The sequence below is a fragment of the Staurois parvus genome, unplaced genomic scaffold (assembly GCF_062004578.1).
Source record: "Staurois parvus isolate SC_StPar_1 unplaced genomic scaffold, SC_StPar_1.0 ptg001886l, whole genome shotgun sequence".
Lineage (NCBI taxonomy): Eukaryota > Metazoa > Chordata > Amphibia > Anura > Ranidae > Staurois > Staurois parvus.
The window spans coordinates 261,595-282,650 of NW_028319682.1; the positions used below are offsets into that span (position 1 = coordinate 261,595).

General features: G+C 40.3%; 1 protein-coding gene across 1 annotated transcript in view; it reads right to left on the reverse strand.

Moving 5' to 3' along the window:
* Nucleotides 1-21,056, reverse strand: part of LOC149433876 (neural-cadherin-like) — a 183,754-nt gene that overhangs the window by 109,824 nt on the left and 52,874 nt on the right. Inside the window, exons 7-10 of the mRNA XM_089664339.1 lie at nt 12,809-12,951; nt 8,303-8,475; nt 4,721-4,889; nt 1,559-1,729 (exon numbers count right to left, since the gene is read on the reverse strand). Of these exons, the coding sequence (XP_089520465.1) occupies nt 1,559-1,729; nt 4,721-4,889; nt 8,303-8,475; nt 12,809-12,951 (656 nt within the window). The remainder of the gene's footprint in view (nt 1-1,558; nt 1,730-4,720; nt 4,890-8,302; nt 8,476-12,808; nt 12,952-21,056) is intronic.

Below are 21,056 nucleotides of genomic sequence, written 5' to 3' on the forward strand. Positions count from 1 at the left end.
CCAACGACCTGCTAACCGCCAAAGCTATTGGCCACTATTCAGTGCTCCTACTCCTTGACCTCTCTGCGGCCTTCGACACAGTCGACCACCCCCTCCTCCTCAAAAAACTACACTCCCTCGGCCTCAGAGATTCTGCTCTCTCCTGGCTCTCATCCTACGTGTCACAACACTCCTTCAGCGTTACCTATAATGCTACCACCTCCCCCTCACTCCCCCTCTCTGTTGGGGTCCCTCAAGGCTCTGTCCTCGGGCCCCTTCTCTTCTCCATCTACACCTCCTCCCTTGGCCAACTCATACACTCTCACGGCTTCAACTACCACCTCTATGCCGACGACACACAAATCTATCTCTCAACCCCCCACCTCACCCCCTCGGTCTCAGCCCGAACCATACACCTACTGAGCGACATATCAGACTGGATGTCGCTCCACTTCCTTAAACTGAATTTCTCCAAAACCGAGTTTCTTGTCTTCCCCCCAGCCAGGACCCCACCCCCCATTGACTTCTCCATCACATCCAACAATGCCACCATCAAACCCGCCCTGCAGGCCAGAGTACTTGGTGTCATTCTGGACTCCAACCTATCCTTCCAGCCCCAAGTCCACTCTTTAACAAACTTGTGCAGACTCCACCTCCGCAACATCGCCAAAATCCGCACGTTCCTAACCCCAGAAACCACTAAACAGCTCATCCACTCCCTCATCATATCACGACTCGACTACTGCAACTCCCTCCTCACTGGCCTGCCTCGCCGCTGGCTATCCCCGCTTCAGTCGATCCTGAATACGGCTGCCAGACTCATTCACCTTTCCAACCGCTCCATCTCCGCCACCTCCCCTCTGCCAATCCCTCCACTGGCTTCCGATTGCGCAACGGATCAAATTCAAAATCCTAACACTGACGTACAAAGCCGTCCACCATACTGCCCCGTACTACATCACTGACCTAATATCCAAGTACCGCCCAGCACGCACACTCCGCTCCTCACAAGACCTCCTTCTCTCTAGTTCCCTGGTCTCCTCCTCCCATGCCCGCCTTCAGGACTTCTCCAGGGTGTCACCCATCCTCTGGAACTCCCTTCCCCAACCCATCAGATTATCACCTACTCTCTTCTCCTTTAGGCGCACCCTGAAAACCCATCTCTTCAGGGAAGCTTACCCCACCCCCTGCTAACTTGACTGACCTCCTCCACTCTTCCTACCACTCCATCCCCCACAGCTATCTCCTCCTGTGCCACCATCCCCTCCCTCCTAGATTGTAAGCTCCAAAGAGCAGGGCCCTCAATCCCCTCATGTTTTGCATTGTATTGTTGTTCTGTCACATGTTCTGTCCCCCTTTGTAATGTACAGCGCTGAGCGAACTATTGGCGCTTTATAAATACTGTATAATAATAATATAGTTATTGAAATATATTTTTAAATATATTGAATACGGCCAAAATTGTAGCATTTCACATATATGTCAATATATTTGGGAAGAATATTTTTTTAAATATACTTCAAATATATTTTTCTTCCACGTGGGAAGGAACGGTCTCTGCGTCCGCAGGGCGACTTACACTCGTAGCGGTTATTTTCGAAGCTTGGGTCGTTGTCGTTCTGATCGAGGATGGCGATGTTTATCTGGCAGAGGCTGATGAGGGGGTCGCTGGCCTGGTCAGTGGCCTTGATGGTCAGCGGATACTCCTTATCCCTCTCCCGATCGAATGTTTGAAGCGTGGTTATGATTCCTACAGAGGAGAAGAAAAACCACAGCTAGATGGGACAATATCAGTTTGCTGCCGCCTGTCGAACCACAGTTGCCTGTCTTGTCCAATCACAGTTCAAGGAACACTCCATTTTCAAAACAAAAGTTGCATAAATACTCCATAAGCGATTTTAAAAAATGGTTAGCACTTCTCCCATGCAGTACTCGGGTCGTCAGTTCAAATGCCAACCGCGGCACCACCTGCATGGAGTTTGCATGTTCTCCCTGTGGGTTTCCTCCAGGTATTTTGGTTTCCTTCCACCCTCCAAAGACATGCTGGTAGGTGAATTGGCTCATTGGTTTGAATCCCAACCACGGTACCAGGGTCTTTGGTTTGAATCCCAACCACAGCACCATGGTCATTGGTTTGAATCCCAACCACGGCACCAGGGTCATTGGTTTGAATCCCAACCACGGTACCAGGGTCATTGGTTTTAATCCCAACCACAGCACCAGGGTCATTGGTTTGAATCCCAACCACAGCACCAGGGTCATTGGTTTGAATCCCAACCACGGCACCAGAGTCATTGGTTTGAATCCCAACCACGGCACTAGGATCATTGGTTTGAATCCCAACCACAGCACCAGGGTCATTGGTTTGAATCCCAATCACAGCACCATGGTCATTGGTTTGAATCCCAAGCACAGCACCAGGGTCATTGGTTTGAATCCCAACCACAGCATCAGGGTCATTGGTTTGAATCCCAACCACAGCACCAGGGTCATTGGTTTGAATCCCAACCACAGCATCATGGTCATTGGTTTGATTCCCAACCACGGCATCAGGGTCATTTGTCTGAATCCCAACCACGGTACCAGGGTCATTGGTTTGAATCCCAACCACAGCACCATGGTCATTGGTTTGAATCCCAACCAAAGCATCATGGTCATTGGTTTGATTCCCAACCATGGCACCAGGGTCATTTGTCTGAATCCCAACCACGGTACCAGGGTCATTGGTTTGAATCCCAACCACAGCACCAGGGTCATTGGTTTGAATCCCAACCACAGCACCACCTGCCTGAAGTTTGAATGTTCTCCCTGTGCGTGCGTGGGTTTCCTCCAGGTACTCCAGTTTCCTCCCACACTCCAAAGACATGTTGGTAGGTGAATTGGCTCCTGTCTACATTGTCCCTAGTATGTGTATGTATGAATGTGAGTTAGGGACCTTAGATTGTACGCCCCTTGAGGGTTAGGGACTGATGTGAATGTACAATATATATGTAAAGTGCTGCGTAAATTGATGGCGGTTTTTATTTACAAATTACTTAGCACCACAAAATGATACTTGGTTCTATATTTTCTAAAAGGGGCGACACTGGGAGGTGGGTAAGGGGTGGAACAAAGGCACAGTGCTCAGAGGTGGGGAGGGGGTGGAACAAAGGCACGGTGCTCAGAGGTGGGTAGGGGGTGGAACAAAGGCACGGTGCTCATTAAAAGGAAACTTTGTTTCTTTTAACTCGGGGAAATAAACTAAAAGGAAACATTGTTTCTGTTAACTCCGGGGAAATAAACTAAAAGGAAACGTTGTTTCTTTTAGCTGGGGGAAAAGTAACAGCTGATTCCCTGAGCTATAGTGAAGAAACAAAACCCGGTAATTACATTGAAAAACCGGCACTGACCTATGGTGACATCAACTTTTTTTTAACTTTTTTCTGACCTCCGGAACGGATTAATTGGTTTTAAATGCATTCCTATTGGAAACCACGCTTCGATTTACAAATTTTTCGCAATACGAAACGTCCTGGAGAACGCATTAAATTCATAAACCGAGGTACGCCTATATATATATATATATATATATATATATATACACACACACACACACAGTGTATATATATCCTCCCCTGGCCACTGGACAAACCTACGCCAGTTCCGCTGGGGATGAACCTATCCCAATACTGTGGGGAAAAACGTTCTCCTGCAATCTACTGCAGGCGAGTGGCTCATGCAGGCAAAGTGATGAACTGGTATGCATGCATAGGACATACCGATATGTACACAGCGGGAGTTAGTCAGCAGATCTCTGCCAATGATTCATGACAGGGACCTGCTGATCAGCTGCGTCCAATCACAACCCAGAGCTCTGTGTTAACAATTCAACATAGGACTCTGTACAGAGGGAACAATCTCTGTTTCTCATCCCTACTAAAAACAGCAAACTTTACACATATTACATATAGTTAGGCACATATTTAACCCCTTGATCGCCCATGATGTTAACCCCTTCCCAGCCAGTGTCATTAATACAGTGACAATGCACAGTATTATCACTGATCACGGTATTAATGTCACTGGTGATGTCAATGGCAGTTAGTCAGTTCCACTCAGTGTCAGTTTGTGTCAGTGCTCCTTGCTGTGAAGGCCAGTTATAGACTGGGGCAGTGACCATTTTTTGTTCAGTTAGTGTCAGATTGCCTGCCGCACTATCACAGTCCTACTATAATTCACTGATCACTGCCATTAGTATTATAAAAAAATAAACAAATAAATAAAACTTCCAATACAGTATATATCCCATAGTTTGTACTCGCTATAACTTTCACACAAACCAATCAATATACACTTATTGGGATACATTTTGGCCAAATTTATAAAGACATTTTATTAATTTACAGTTTTTTATTGGATATGTCTTATAGCAGAAATATCGGTATTATATACAAAAATAATAAAAAAATATTATTTTAAAAATTATACATTTTATAAAAAATATAGTTTTTTTTCACATATGTTTGTTTATATAATAAAAAAAAACAAGCAATGATCAAATACCACGAAAAGAAAGCTCTATTGGGGTGAAAAAAATTATTACATTTGAGTTTGAGTACAGTGTTGCATGACCGCGCAATTACCAGTTACAGCAGTGCAGTACTATATAGGAAGAAAATGCCCTGGTCATGACGGCGGTAAAACCTTTACAAGAGGATGGTCCTCCGTAGAGGTTCTCACTTTGGTTCCTTTACTTTGTTACCTGTATCAGGGTGGATGGTGAACGCAGGTAGGTATCCCTCTCTGTGCACGATCCCGTATCTCACTTGGCCATTGACTCCGCTGTCAGCGTCTTTTGCCTCCACTTGGAGCACAAATGTCCCCGGGGGCTGGTTTTCTAGAATTGAGGCATTCTTGCTGTACTCAGCACACTACCCACATGGAAGAGAAATATATTTCCAATATATTTAGAAAAAAAAATTATACATGCAACATATATTTACAATATATTGCCCTACACTAATTTATTTTAATATATTTTCTAAAGGCATATATTTAAAAATATATATTTTTTAAATATATTCTTCAGATTTTTTTTTAACATGTAAAATAATCTTTTAACATATATTTTTACATATATTTGTAAATGCATTCCAAAAATGTAGATTAAATATATTTTCAAAGACACATATTTGACATTTTTTAAAATATTTTTCATATCTTTTTTAATATATAAAAATACATTTCAACATACAGTATATATATATATATATATATAAATATGTTTTTTAAATATATTGAATATGGTAAAATTGTAGTATTTCAAATATATGTCAATATATTTGGGAAGAATATTTTTAAAATATATTTAAAATATATTTTTCTTCCACGTAGGTACAAAGACAAATTTACTGAGTTGGATTATTTACAAAATGGTGGTTTACTTGATTTCTTACCGGTTTAATGAAGAAGACCAGTCAGGTTTACATTTTCTAAAGGGGAGAGGCAGGGGTGGACTGACAACTCATGGGGCCCCCGGACAATATCGGATCATGGGGCTCCTGTGTCCTTGCCCAAACTCAAAAAAGCCTATGAAAATGGTACCAGGGACATCTCATGGGGCCCACTACTGACTCCGGGCCCTCGGGCAGTGCCTGAGTTTCCAAATGGTCAGTCCGCCCCTGGGGAGGGGTCACTACCAGATGGTTAGATATGTTTGAAGTCCTATATTTGTTTTACCTTTTATCCATGTAAGCCACTAAAGTGAAACACCAGGCCAATTTTTTATTTTTTTTTGTTAGTTTTGGAAAGAGTTTAGATGGACTGGAACTTCTGTTGAGTTTTTATTTGTGTCCCCACTTGGGTGGGTCTCGGGTTCCCCCCACTACCTGTTACTGTGCTAGGAGACCTTCCAATGGCCATACACCTATAATAAAACCCTTGTCTCCTCCTCCCATGCTCGTCTCCAGGACTTCTCCAGAGCTTCCCCCATCCTCTGGAACTCTCTACCCCAATTTATCAGACTATCACCTACTCTGCTCACTTTTAGGTGATCTTTGAAAACATGTCTCTTCAGGGAAGCCTATCCTGCCTTCAGCTAATAATGGAATCTTCTACTCCTCCTACCAGTCCATCCCCCACAGTTATTACCTTTTGTACCACTAGCTCCTCCCTCCTAGATTGTAAGCTGCCAGGATCAGGGCCCTCCTAACCCTCTTGTATTGAACTGTATTGTTGCTGTATTGTCTCCCGTTATATTGTAAAGCGCTGAGCAAACTGTTGGCGCCATAAATCCTGTATAATAATAATAATAATAAAAAGTTCTGAGAAGATTTCCTTTATTTATCATATTTTATCTGTATTATTTATTAAAAAATAAATAAGTTAAAAAAAAAAAAAATTAAAACCGCCACTTGCACCTCCTATCTAGCCTATCCTGCCCTCAGCTAATAATGGAACCTTTACTACCTTTTGTACCACTAGCCCCTCCCTCCTAGATTGTAAGCTCCCAGGATCAGGGCCCTCCCATCCCTCTTGTATTGAACTGTATTGTTGCTGTATTGCCTCCCGTTATATTGTAAAGCGCTGAGCCAACTGTTGGCGCCATAAATCCTGTATAATAATAATAATTCCGATATAAATCCTGTATATTAATAATAATTCCGATATAAATTCTGTACATTAATAATAATTCCGATATAAATCCTGTATAATAATAATAATAATTCCGATATAAATCCTGTATAATAACAATAATAATAATTCCGATATAAATCCTGTAAATTAATAATAATAATTCCGCTATAAATCCTGTATAATAACAATAATAATAATTCTGATATAAATCCTGTATAATAATAATAATAATTCCGATATAAATCCTGTATAATAATAATAATAATTCCAATATAAATCCTGTATAATAATAATAATAATCTTGATATAAATCCTGTATAATAATAATTCCAATATAAATCCTGTATAATAATAATAATTCCAATATAAATCCTGTATAATAATAATAATAATAAAAATCCTGTATAATAATAATAATAATAATTCTGATATAATTCCTGTATAATAATAATAATTCCGATATAAATTCTGTATAATAATAATACTAATTCAGATATAAATCCTGTATAATAATAATAATAATTCCGATATAAATCCTGTATAATAATAATAATAATTCCGATATAAATCCTGTATAATAACAATAATAATAATTCCGATATAAATCCTGTAAATTAATAATAATAATTCCGCTATAAATCCTGTATAATAACAATAATAATAATTCTGATATAAATCCTGTATGATAATAATAATTCCGATATAAATCCTGTATAATAATAATAATAATTCCGATATAAATCCTGTATAATAATAATAATAATAATTCCAATATAAATCCTGTATAATAATAATAATAATCTTGATATAAATCCTGTATAATAATAATTCCAATATAAATCCTGTATAATAATAATACTTCCAATATAAATCCTGTATAATAATAATAATAATAATAAAAATCCTGTATAATAATAATAATAATAATTCTGATATAAATCCTGTATAATAATAATAATTCCAATATAAATCCTGTATAATAATAATAATAATTCCGATATAAATCCTGTATAATAATAATAATAATTCCAATATAAATCCTGTATAATAATATTAATAAAACATACTGAGAAGATTTCCTTTTCTCATATTTTATCTGTATTATTTATTTTTATTTTACCAAAAAAAAAATGGGTATTATATTGTCTTTGTGTGTATTAAAATTTATTTTAGTTACCTCACCTCGATTTGTACTACAATTCAAACCCATAGCCCGTCTGCGAAATGGGATACTGCATATTGTGTCTATGTTCGGACTGTAACCCATATTTGTATGTACATTGATCTGCCTTAACCTTTCCAATAAAAATTATTTTTGGGGGAAAAAAAATTCATTTTAGTGTATTTTTTCCTAAAAATTCATGTTTGAAAAATAGCTTTGCAAATATCACGTGAGAAAAAAAAATTGCAAGAAGCACCATAATATTCTCCAGGGCATCTGCTTTCAGAAAAGATGTAAAGCTTGGGGGGTTTTAAGTCATTTTCTAAAAAAAAAAAAAAAATGTAGAATTTTTTGAATAATGTAAAAAATGGCCTCAGACAGCTAGTGAGTGTGAAGCATACAGCTCTTCCCTCTACCTTCCTCCTGATAGCAGTGCCGCTCAATGATTGGCCATTGAGTGTTGTCACATGGGGGAGGGGCGGATCCTCAGCCCTGTGTAAGCTCCAGTTTGTGACTTATAGAAATATAAAGGTCACTCAGACACACCTGATGGAAGATGGGCTTATTATTATTAATATCATCCACTCGGACAATGACTGTCGCCGTGCTGGTGAGGCTCCTCGGACCGCCGGAGGCGTTGTCATCGGCTGCTGTTACATACAAGATGTACTCGGTCCCATGGAGCTGGGGGAGGGGGCTCGGGCCGAGGCGGATCAGACCTGGAGATTGACAGAATATAACACGGTTAGTTTCTTCCATACATTCAATAGGATTTCACACATATAGATCTGGGGGTCTCCAAACTCTCTAAACAAAGAGCCAGTTTACTGTCCTTCAGACTTTAGGGGGGCCGGACTGTGGCCAGTGGGAGCAGAAAATGCCCTGTGTCAGTGGGAGTAAACAATGCTCCATTGGGAGGAACTGTGCCCCATCGTTGGTGTCACTGGGAGGAATTGTGCCCCATTGTTGGTGTCATTGGGAGGAATTGTGCCCCATTGTTGGTGTCATTGGGAGGAATTGTGCCCCATTGTTGATATCATGGGGAGGAATTGTGCCCCATTGTTGATATCATGGGGAGGAATTGTGCCGCATTGTTGGTGTCATTTAGAGGAATTGTGCCTCATTGTTGGTGTCATTGGAAGATATTGTGCCCCATTGTTGGTGTCATTGAGAGGAATTGTGCCCCATTATTGGTGTCATTGGGAGGAATTGTGCCCCATCATTGGTGTCATTGGGAGGAATTTTTCCCCATCATTGGTGTCATTGAGAGGAATTGTGCCCCAAAATTGGTGTGATTTGGAGGAATTGTGCCCTATCATTGATGTCTTTGGAAGGAATTGTTCCTCATCGTTGGTGTCATTAGAAGGAACTGTGACTTATCAATGCTGTCATTAGGAGGAATTGTGCCTCATTGCTAGAGCCATTGAGGGGAATCATGCTAAATCATTAATGTCATTGGAAGGAATTGTGTCTCATTGTTGGTGTCATTGGGAGGAATTGTTCCCCATCAATAGTGTCATTGTAGGGAATTGAATTGTACCCCAACATTTGTGTCATTGGGAGGAATTGTGCCCCATTGTTGTTGTCATGAGGATGAATTGCACCTTATTGTTGGTGTCATTGGAAGGAATAATGCCCCATCATTGGTGTCATTGAGAAGAGTTGTGCCCTATTGTTGGTGTCATGAGGATGAATTGCACCATATTGTTGGTGTCATTGGAAGGAATAATGCCCCATCATTGGTGTCATTGAGAAGAGTTGTGCCCTATTGTTGGTGTCATGAGGATGAATTGCACCATATTGTTGGTGTCATTGGAAGTAATAATGCCCCATCATTGGTGTCATTGAGAAGAGTTGTGCCCTATTGTTGGTGTCAATGGATGGGATAGAAGCAAGCAAAGGGCTGCGTCTGGCCCCTGAGCCGCAGTTTGGAGGCCACTGATAAACATTCTGGTGAAATATTTTTAAGTCAATGGGAAAGGCCAGACTAAGGTGATGTTTTTGAAAACGTTTGGGGTACTCTGAGCTTTTCGACGGTAAAGTAACGGAAGCTTTTTTTTCAACTATCCCGACCCCTCATTAGCCTCATTATTTACTTTTTTTTTTCAAAAAGAAAAAAACAGATAATGAAGGAAAACAAAACAAATAAACAAATAAATAAGTAAAAAAAAAAAGAAAAAGAAAATCGCCATTAGCACCTTCTGTTGTGTCTAATGCCAGCCATAGACGGGTCGTAAATCAGCCGATTTTTGCACCATTAGTGAGTTAATTGGTCAGCCATTTTTCAGGCTTTTTGCACTTTTTTTTATCGGGCATGATGGAAAATTTGCGGCCGATTTTGACGTTCGGACAATTTTCCCGGCAATGATGGGCAAATCAGCTGATCGTTTTACCGATAAAAAATCTGCATATGAGCCGTGACCTGCAAGAAGAAGAGGAAAAGAAAAAGAAGAGGAAGAAAAAAGAAGAAGAAAAGAAGAAGAAGAAAAAAAAAGAAGAAGTAGAAAAAGAAGAAGAAGAAGAAAAAGAAGAAGAGGAAGAAAAAAGAAAAAGAAGAAGAAGAAAAGAAGAAGAAAAAGAAGAAGAAAAGAAGGAAAAGAAGAAGAAAAAGAAGAAGAAGAGGAAGGAGAAAAAAGAAAAAGAAGAGGAAGAAAAAGAAGAAGAAGAAGAAGAAGAAGAAGAAGAAGGAGAAAAAAGAAAAAGAAGAATTCCAGTCCGCTATTATATTTTATATGAAAAGTCTTGCAGTTGCAACAATGTATCCATTTGTATCCAAATAAAAACATCTGTATCTGAAATGGATACAAATGGATACATTGTTGCAACTGCAAGACTTTTCATATAAAATATAATAGCGGACTGGAATTCTTAGGGACAGAAGTAATTATGGGGTTAAATGCCGACTGTAGACGGGACGAAAATCGGCCGATTTTTTTACCGTTGGTGGTAACATTAGCCGATCGAACGTCCGATTTTTTTTTTTTTAAACGGCTGATTTTTGACCCGTCTATGGCCTGCATTAGTTTATTAAGGTAGATTATATAATGTTTCTGGAGAATTTGAGGATAGTGTAGCCAGCAGATTTCGAAACTCAATATATGGGATGCTTTGAGAACAATTAAAATGTTCGCAGGATGTCTGCAGGTTTGTAGCTCTCAGAATGAAAGACCGAACGGATCAATGGCCTGTGAATTGGATGTCCGCTCTTACTATATAGTTGTAACTTGTACATCTGTACATGGAAGGGAATTTATTATTATTCGATACTCCCTTTTTTTTTTCTTTTTTTTTCTTTTTTTTCTTCTTGTTGTTTTAGTTAGCTCTTTATCTGCTTCTCCTGCACTACATTTTATCGGCAGAAAGTGGACTGAAATAAAGAATAAATCTTTTTTTTCCTTGGAATTTTTTATTTTAATAATTTTAATTAGAATTCTAATAATTTATATTGATCCTCCTGATAACGGCAACAGAAAAAAAGGTAATGTGCAAACGGGCAATGACACACGCCAACCAATCAGAATGCTTTTTTTTTTTTCCTTGGAATTTTTTTTTCTTATTTTAATAATTGTAATAAGAATTCTAATCATTTATACTGATCCTCTTGCTAAAAAAAAGAAAAAAGATAATGCGCAAAGGGGCAATGACCCACGCCAACCAATAGGAACATTTTTTTTTTCCTTGGAATTTCTTATTTTAATAATTTTAATTAGAATTCTAATAATTTATATTGATCCTCTTGATAAAGGCAACAGAAAAAAAGATAATGGGCAAAGGGGCAATGACCCACGCCAACCAATCAGAATGCTTTTTTTTTTTCCTTGGAATTTTTTTTTCCTATTTTAATAATTTTAATTAGAATTCTAATAATTTATATTGATCCTCTTGATAAAGGCAACAGAAAAAAAGATAATGGGCAAAGGGGCAATGACCCTCGCCAACCAATCAGAATGCTTTTTTTTTTTCCTTGGAATTTTTTTTTTCCTATTTTAATAATTTTAATTAGAATTCTAATAATTTATATTGATCCTCTTGATAAAGGCAACAGGAAAAAAAGATAATACGCAAAGGGGCAATGACCCACGCCAACCAATCAGAACGCTATTTTTTTTTTCCTTGGAATTTTTTTTTTTATTTTAATAATTTTAATTAGAATTCTAATAATTTAGATTGATCCTCTTGATAAAGGCAACAGAAAAAAAGATAATGCGCAAAGGGGCAATGACCCACGCCAACCAATCAGAACGCTATTTTTTTTTTCCTTGGAATATTTTTTTTTATTTTAATTCTAATAATTTTAATTAGAATTCTAATAATTTATATTGATCCTCTTTTTTTATTTAAATATTTATTACATTTCAAGTGAATAAATTATACAAACTTACTCTTTTAAAAACATTAACACAATTATAGTACAATAATCATATATTGATCCTCTTGATAAAGGCAACAGAAAAAAAGATAATGCGCAAAGGGGCAATGACCCACGCCAACCAATCAGAGCGCTTTTTTTTCCTTGGAATTTTTTTTTTTACTTTTAATAATTTTAATTAGAATTCTAATAATTTATACTGATCCTCTTGATAAAAAAAAAAGAAAAAAGATAATGCGCAAAGGGGCAATGACCCAGGCCAACCAATCAGAACACTTTTTTTTCCTTGGATTTTTTTTTTTTCTTTTAATAATTTTAATTAGAATTCTAATAATTTATACTGATCCTCTTGATAAAAAAAAAAAAGAAAAAAGATAATGCGCAAAGGGGGCAATGACCCACACCAACCAATCACTGACCCGATTACAGTAAACTCTGATAGTGCGCGCTCTTTACATCACCATTCCTCTCTGCAAACTACTTATTATAAGAGAGAGCCCGCAATCTATCGGTTTGGCCGCAGAATAATTGCATCTCTAGTCTGATGACACCGAGTGCTTTATTGCATTGATTTCTGTTGGGTAGAAAACGCCGGGTCCAATCAATAAAGTGCCTTCAGAAACTCTATTTGCACAGTCTGACGCGTAAACACTCTGGAGTCTGCTACTCGAAACCGTGATTACCTTTCTGAGGATCAATAACGAAATTTCCCTCCTTGTTTCCTTCAGAGATTTCATAAGTGACTCGGTCTCCGTCAGGGTCGAACGCTTGGACGGTGGCCACCAGGGTGTTGGGGGCTGCGTCTTCTGACACAAACGTCCGATATCTAGAAAATAGGAAATGGATGTGTTTCAGTCGGTGCATGCAATTATTATTTGGGGTCGTATAATTGGTTGGGTGCCTTGCGTTAGTAGATTATGGTCTCCAGCGGCACAAACATGGCACTTTCTATAGCCATCTATAATGGACCCTCCATGAAGAGATGGTACATATAGAATTATAATCCTAGCTGCCTAATAAAACTCAGCTGACACTTGTTTCTAAATTATTAACCAACCCACTCAAAAACGGTGTTGGGTAGATTTTAGGGGGTTAAACCACCGCACAGTTCCCTCTAGATTTCAGGTACTCTATCGATATGATCTCCCCAGTTCCCGGGTCTGCACATCTGCTTTGCCTCCAACCATTCCTTCTGGATTTGTTATTTATTTGATATTATGGAGAAAAAATAAAGGTGGGTGGAAAACCCAGAACGCCCAGTGGGATAGGAATAGAGTTGTCCTGTGTGCGTGTGTCAGCGCTGATATTGGTGGATGAACCAATATCAAGCCTTTTGGAAGCTCGATATTGGTGCATCCACCAATATCCAGCCAAAAATTGCAGGAGTCAGTTTTCCTTGCTGGGGGTTAGTATCCAAAGAAAGAGCAGGGTAGGTGGGACCTTGTTAAGGTTCCCGGCTGGTGACCTCTCTAACAGCAATGGAAATTACTCTTTACAGAAGAATTTTGCTGATGGGTATGAGGGTGTGCCCAGTATAAAAGTTCAACACACTTGAGGGTATATTTGAGAAGTTTATTGAAGGTAATAGTTCATAGGTAACAGACATGGCCAACGTGTTTCAAGGCTGAAGATGAGGGTTGTTGGGCCATGCAGCCATGCTGTGAGATGGAACAACTTTTGATGGACCTCATCCACATGCTGTTCTAGTTGTTTCTCTAACTCCAGGTCTGTTCCCATCAAACCATGTAACCAAGGTAATACTTCATAGGTAACAGATATGGCCGACGTGTTTTCGAGGCTGAAGATGAGGGTTGTTGGGCCATGCAGCCATGCTGTGAGATGGAACAACATTTGATGGACCTCATCCACATGCTGTTCCAGTTGTTTCTCTAACTCCAGGTATGTTCCCATCAAACCATGTAACCAAGGTAATAGTTCATAGGTAACAGATATGGCCGACGTGTTTCGAGGCTGAAGATGAGGGTTGTTGGGCCATACAGCCATGCTGTGAGATGGAACAACATTTGATGGACCTCATCCACATGCTGTTCCAGTTGTTTCTCTGACTCCAGGTCTGTTCCCATCAAACCATGTAACCAAGGTAATAGTTCATAGGTAACAGATATGGCCAACGTGTTTCAAGGCTGAAGATGAGGGTTGTTGGGCCATGCTGCGAGATGGAACTTTTGATGGACCTCATCCACATGCTGTTCCAGTTGTTTCTCTGACTCCAATTCTGTTCCCATCAAACCATGTTTACAGTCCTGAGGAAGGGGAGGCAAGTCCCTTGAAACGGGTTGGCTATACCTGTTAGCTGTGAGCTATTACCTGCAATAAACGTCCCAGATATACCTTCAAGTGTGGCAAACTTTTTTATCAGGCGCACTCCCATACCCATCAACAAAATTCTTCGGTGAAGAGTCATCACCATTGCTGTTAGAGAGGCTACCATCCCGGGAACCTTAACAAGGTCCACCTACACTGCTCTTTCTTTGGATACTAGCCCACAGGAGGAAAAACTGACTCCTGCAATTTTAGGCTTGATATTGGTGGATGCACCAGTTGGGAATTATAGCAAGGAGATTTCACTGTTGAAGTTGCCAAGACATATAGGAAGCCAGGGACTGACATCCTGGCATGTAGCATGTTTAGCAAGAACAGATATGATTCTCAGGTGACAGGAAAGTAAATAAGTAAATGTTGAGGGGGGGGGGGGGTTAAAGAAAAAGTGTTGCCCTGCTGTGATTTGGCAAAGCAAAGGTTTACTTTGAGGTTAGTATTGGGAATTGGTTTGAGGCTTCAGATAAGGGTTACAGGTCACATTGAGTTTGAAGGATAAGTTCACCTTCTGTAACATGTTACATGAATATTCAGGATGTTATGAACAGACCGATTCCTGCACCCCCCGTTTTGACAGCTATGAGATAAGGTGAACTTATCCTTTAAGGTTCGGATTTGGGGTTAGGTTGAGTTCAAAGTTAGGGTTTGGAGTTGGTTCAGCTTAAAGCTAGGATTTAGGGGTTACGTTGAGTTTAAAAGTTTTGTTGGGAGTTAGGTTTATTTAATGTTAGGTTTGGGGTTAGGCTGGGTTAGGGGTTGGGGTTAGGTCCAGCTTAAAGCTAAGGTTTAGGGGATTATTTTTGGGAGTTAGGTTTAGTTTTCAGTTTGGTTGGGGTTAGATTGAGTTTGACATTGTGTTTGGGAGTTAAATTAAGTCTTCAGGTTAGGGTTGGGGGTTAGGTTATTATTATGGAGACTGAAACAGGAAGAGCTAGAACACACAATGGTGGGTGAGGACACCAAAAACTGCTAGGTGGATAGGAACAGAGCTGAGAATTATGGCAAAGAGATTTCACTGTTGAAGTAATCAAGACATTTAAGAAGCCAAGGACTGACAACCAGGCAAGTAGAAAGAGCTTCTCAGGTGACAGGAAATGTAAGTAAATGCCACAGTGGTGGGGCTTAAAGCAAATTTGCTATTTTGCCCTGAATTAGCAAAACACAGGTTTAAGATGAGGTTTGGGAATTAGTTTGAGGCATTAGATTAGGGTTAGGGGTTACATTGACTTTAAGTTGGCTTTAAGGTTAGGATTTGGAGTTAGTTTGAGGTTGGGTTAGGCTCAGCTTAAAGCTTGGTGTAGGAGTTAGGTAGCTGGGGCTGGAAGTTAAATTTATTTTAAGGTCAGATTTGAAAGTCAGGTTGAGTTTGAGGCTAGGGTTTGGGGTTAGGCTCAACTTAAATATTGGTATAGGAGTTTAGTTGCTGGGTCTGGGAGTTAAATTTATTTTAAGGTCAGATTTGGGGGTTAGGTTGAGCTTGACATGGTTGGGAATTAAATTAAGGCTTCAGGCTATGATTTGGGATTACATTTATATTATGCAGAATGTAACAGCAGGAGCTGGAACACACTAAGGTGCCAGGGGCTAAAAGCCAAGCAAGTAGCTTTTTCAAAAGCAGCCTATATAATTCTCCAGTAACAGGAAAGGTAAGTTTATGCTAGAGGAGGTGGGAGATTAAAGCAAACCTGTTGCATTGCCTTGATTTGACAAAGCTCAGATTTGCTTTAAGGTTAGATTTGGGTGTAGGGTTGAGGTGGAGGTTGAGTTGAGTTCAAGGTCAGAGTTTAGGGTTAGATTAGGTTAGGTTAAAGCTAGGGTTGGTGGTTAGGTTCTTATTGTTGGAGCATCCAAACATACAAGAAATCAGGGGCCAACAGGCTCCACCTATGACCTAAATATAGGATCTGACCCTTTAAAATCAGAATTGAAGTATGATGATATTTGAATAGAAGAATCAGAATCAGTCTCTCGCTAATCTTAATCCAATCAACTAAAAGTCCCCCCTTCAATCGCCACTTCTCAAAGGAGAGTAGAGTAAATTCTACTCAGTTGGCCTTCTTTGTTGTCCTCTTTAAAGAATATCTAAAACCTTTTTCATCATTTCAGATATAGCCTAGAACTCTCCATAGATCATTGAGCAGAGGCAGGGGTCTGGAAGAAGGGAAAACCCATTACAAAGCACAGTGTGATCGCAGATCAGTGGGGTGCAGGGACCATTATACTTGAGCATAGTTCTGATCAGGCCACACCCAGCATGAGTACACCCTTAGACAGTTGTCACCAGAAGAAGTGCTTAGAACACATAGTGCATCACAGTTTGTTGTGTATGGGGCTACTTAGCCCCATAGCCAGAAGCACCTACAATGGGCAGGGGGGAATTAGAACTGGACCATGGAGGAATGAAAGGAGGTAGCCTGGTCTGATGAATTCAAGAATGGTTTGAGAAATACAAAAACAAGATTGAGATGTTGACCAGGCCTCCAAATTCTCTAAATTCTCCAGATCTCCATCCAATCAAACGTCTGTGGCATGTGCTGGAAAAACAAGCCAAACTCATGGAGGTCCCACCTCACAGCTTACAGGACTTAAAGGATCTGACACTGATGGCTTGGTGACAGATAACACAGCGTACCTTCAGAGGCCTAGTGGAGTCCATGTGGTCTTAATGTTATGGCTGATCAGTATATATACACTATATTGCCATGTATTGGGATGCCTGCCTTTACACGCACATATACTTTAATGGCAACCCAGTCTTAGTCCGTAGGGTTCAATAAGTTGGAACACCCTTTACAGCTATAAAAGCTTCAACTCTTCTGGGAAGGCTGTCCACAAGGTTTAGGAGGGTGTCTATGGGAAGGTTTGACCATTCTTCCAGAAGCTCATTTGTGAGCTCATTCACTGATGTTGAATGAGAACAGGACTCCCAATCAAGTTCCTCCACCCCAAACTGGCTCCTCCATGTCTTTATGGACCTTGCTTTGTGCACTGGTGCGCAGTCATGTTGGAACAGGTAGGGGCCATCCCCAAACTCTTCCCGCAAAGTTGGGAAAATTGAATTTTCCAAAATATCTTGGTATGCTGATGCCTTAAGAGTTCACTTCACTGGAACTAGGGGGCCAAGTCCAACCCCTGAAAAACAACCCCACACCATAATTCCCCCTCCACCAAACTTTGAATTTGGCACAATGCAGTCAGGAAAGTACTGTTCTCCTGGCAACCGCCCAACCCAGACACGTCCATCGGATTGCTAGACAGAGAAGTGTGGTTGGTCACTCCAGAGAACACGTCTCCACTGCCATAGAGTCCAGTGGCGGCGTGCTTTACACCACGGCATCCAATGCTTTGCATTGCACTTGGTGATGTAAGGCTTGGATGCAGCTGCTTGGCCATGGAAACCCATTCCATGACGTTTTCTATGCTCTGTTGTTGTGCCCATCTGAAGGCCACACCAAGTTTGGAGGTCTTTAGCTATTGACTCTGCAGACAGTTGGCGACTTCTGCGCACTGTGCGCTTCAGCATGTACTGACCCCACTCTGTCATGTGACGTGGCCTACCACTTGGTGGCTGAGTGGCTGTTGTTCCCAGTTGCTTCCACTTTGTTATAATTGCACTAACAGTTGAGCGTGGAATATTTAGTAGCCAGGAAATGTCACGGATGGAGTTACTGCATAGGTGGCAACCTATCACGGGACCACGCTTGAATTCAGTGAGGTCCTGAGAGCGACCCATTTTTTCAAAAATGTCTGTAGAAGCAGTCTGCATGCCTAGGGGCTTGATTTTATACACCTGTGAAAATGCAGGTGATTGGAACACCTGAACCCAATGATTTGGAGGGGTGTCCAAATACTTTTGGCAATATAGTGTATAGTGTATATACACTCACCGGCCACTTTATTGGGTACACCTTGCTAGTACCGGGTTGGACTTCCTTTTGCCTTCAGAATTGCCCTAATTCTTCGTGGCATAGATTCAACAAAATGTTGGAAACATTCCTCAGAGATTTTGGTCCATATTTACATGATAGCATCAGGCAGTCGCAGTTGATGCTGATTTGTTGTCTGCACATCCATGATTCATCCAAATCTCTCGTTGGGTGCTCTATTGGATTGAGATCTGGTGACTGTGGAGGCCATTGGAGTGCAGTGAACTCATTGTCATGTTCAAGAAACCAGTTTTGAGATGATCTGAGCTTTGTAACATGGTGTATTATCTTGCTGGAAGTAATCATCAGAAGATGGGACACTGGAGTCATAAAGGGATGGACATGGTCAGCAACAATACTCAGGTAGGCTGTGATGTTTAAACAATGCTCACTTGGTACTAAGGAGCCCAGAGTGTACCAAGAAAATCTCCCCCACACCATGACACCACCACCACTAGCCTGAACTGTTGATACAAGGCAGGATGGATCCATGCTTTCATGTTGTTTACGACAAATTCTAACCCTATCATCTGAATGTCGCAGTTGAAATTGAGACTCATCAGACCAGGCAACAATTTTCCAGTCTTCTTTTGTCCAATTTTGGTGAGCCTGTGAGAATTGTAGCCTTAGTTTCCTATTGTTAGCTGACAGGAGTGGCACCTGGTGTGGTCTTCTGCTGCTGTAGCCCACTGCTTCAAGGTTCAACGTGTTGTGCATTCAGAGATGGTATTCTGCATACCTTGGTTGTAATAAGTGGTTATTTGAGTTACTGTTGCCTTTCTATCATCTTGTACCAGTCTCCCCATTCTTCTCTGACCTCTGACATCAACAAGGCATTTTCCTCCACACAACTGCAGCTCACTGGGTTTTTTTTCTGTTTTGAACCATTCTCTGTAAACCCTAGAGATGGTTGTGTTTGAAAATCCCAGTAGAACAGCAGTTTTTGAAATACTCAGACCAGCCCGTCTGCCACCAACAACCACGCCACGTTCAAAGTCATTTAAATCCCCCTTCTTGACCATTCTGATGCTCAGTTTGAACTTCAGCGTGTTGTCTTCACCACGTCTAGATGCCCAAATGCATTGGGTTGCTGCCATGTGATTGCCTGATTAGTTAGCAATTTGTGTTACCAAGCAATTGAACAAGTGTACCTAATAAAGTGGCCTATGAGTGTGTGTGTGTATATATATATATATATATATATATATCTGGACTGCTGAACTGTGTCACCTAGATATCTGACCTACAAATTGTGAGGGACTCCAGGGCTTGTGTCTGATATGGAGAAAACAAACTGTTTTCTCAGGATCTTAATACATTCTCAATGGGCCCTGGAGCCCAGAGGCTTCGTAAAATTTTGGTTAAGATAAAGCCTTCATCCTTGGGTCCACATCTTACTTGGCAGAACACAAAATATAGGTATATGTGCTGCCTTGCCTGCTGATTTTGGGGGACCCATAGGCGGGCACCTAGATAGTCAAGAACTGACCTGCGTTGACAAGAAGATATTCGGTTTGTTTGTTTTTACAGCGACTTTACTCTACATATCCCTCCTGGATTGAAACTGTATTCGCTTGCTGAATCAAACTGCAGAACAAACCTTCTTGGACTGTTCTTGGGTGTCCCTGTCTCATGCATGGCTTACCGCTGCAAATGCCAGTTAAGCCGCCCCCCCCTTACTATATATATATATTTATATATATATATATATACATACACACACACACACACACTATATACTATATATAAGCCCTGGATCGGTGCAGTGGATTAGGAAACAGGAACACTGCGATTTCGTTCAGCCGCTCAGCAGCAAATTGCAGCCCAGAGGCCACTCTCTTCGCCTGAAGTCTAACGAGCAAATCGATTCCAGCTCTGACAGCTTTCAAGCTGTAAAACAAAAAGCCACAGAGACACAGGAGGCTGAGACATTACATGGAAGGGCCTCGGAAGATGCAGGAGGATTTTAGGGGAAAATAGGCCACCATCGTGTCTGTAACAAGCTGTGTTCTGTGGAGCTGACAGGGGGTCCGGGGAAGGGAGGGGGGGAGAGGTTTAGGTAGCTCGCAGCAAAATACAGACAACTGCGCTCTAATCGAGGGTAAAAATACAAACTTTAGACTTAAAGGCACAAAGAAAAATATGAGGTATGGGGGGGTGAGAAGCACAGCGGTGGGTTCTGTGTACAGATAAGAAAAGCATCAAGTACTCTGGGGGAGACACTTAGAGACAGGAATATGGTGCAGAAGTATATATATATATATATATATATATATATATATATATAATACACACATATATATAAAAGAATGTATGGTAGAGAAAAAGAAAAGGATATATAGATTGTGATACATAAAGATATAAACAGAAACAGATCGAGATTGTGGATTGATTTACAAATAGATAGATAGACAGAAAGATAATGGTAGGGTAGATAAAATAGAGGAAGAAACTCCTCTCAGAATGTGTTCTCAGAATCTTAATAAATTCTGATGGGTTCTGCAGCCCGAAGATAATAGATATAGATAATGGTAGGGTAGATAAAATAGAGGAATATAGATAGATAGATAATGGAATGATAAATAGATAGATAATGGATAGATAGATAGATAATAGATAGATAGATGATAGATAGATAGATAGATAGATAGATAGATAGATAGAT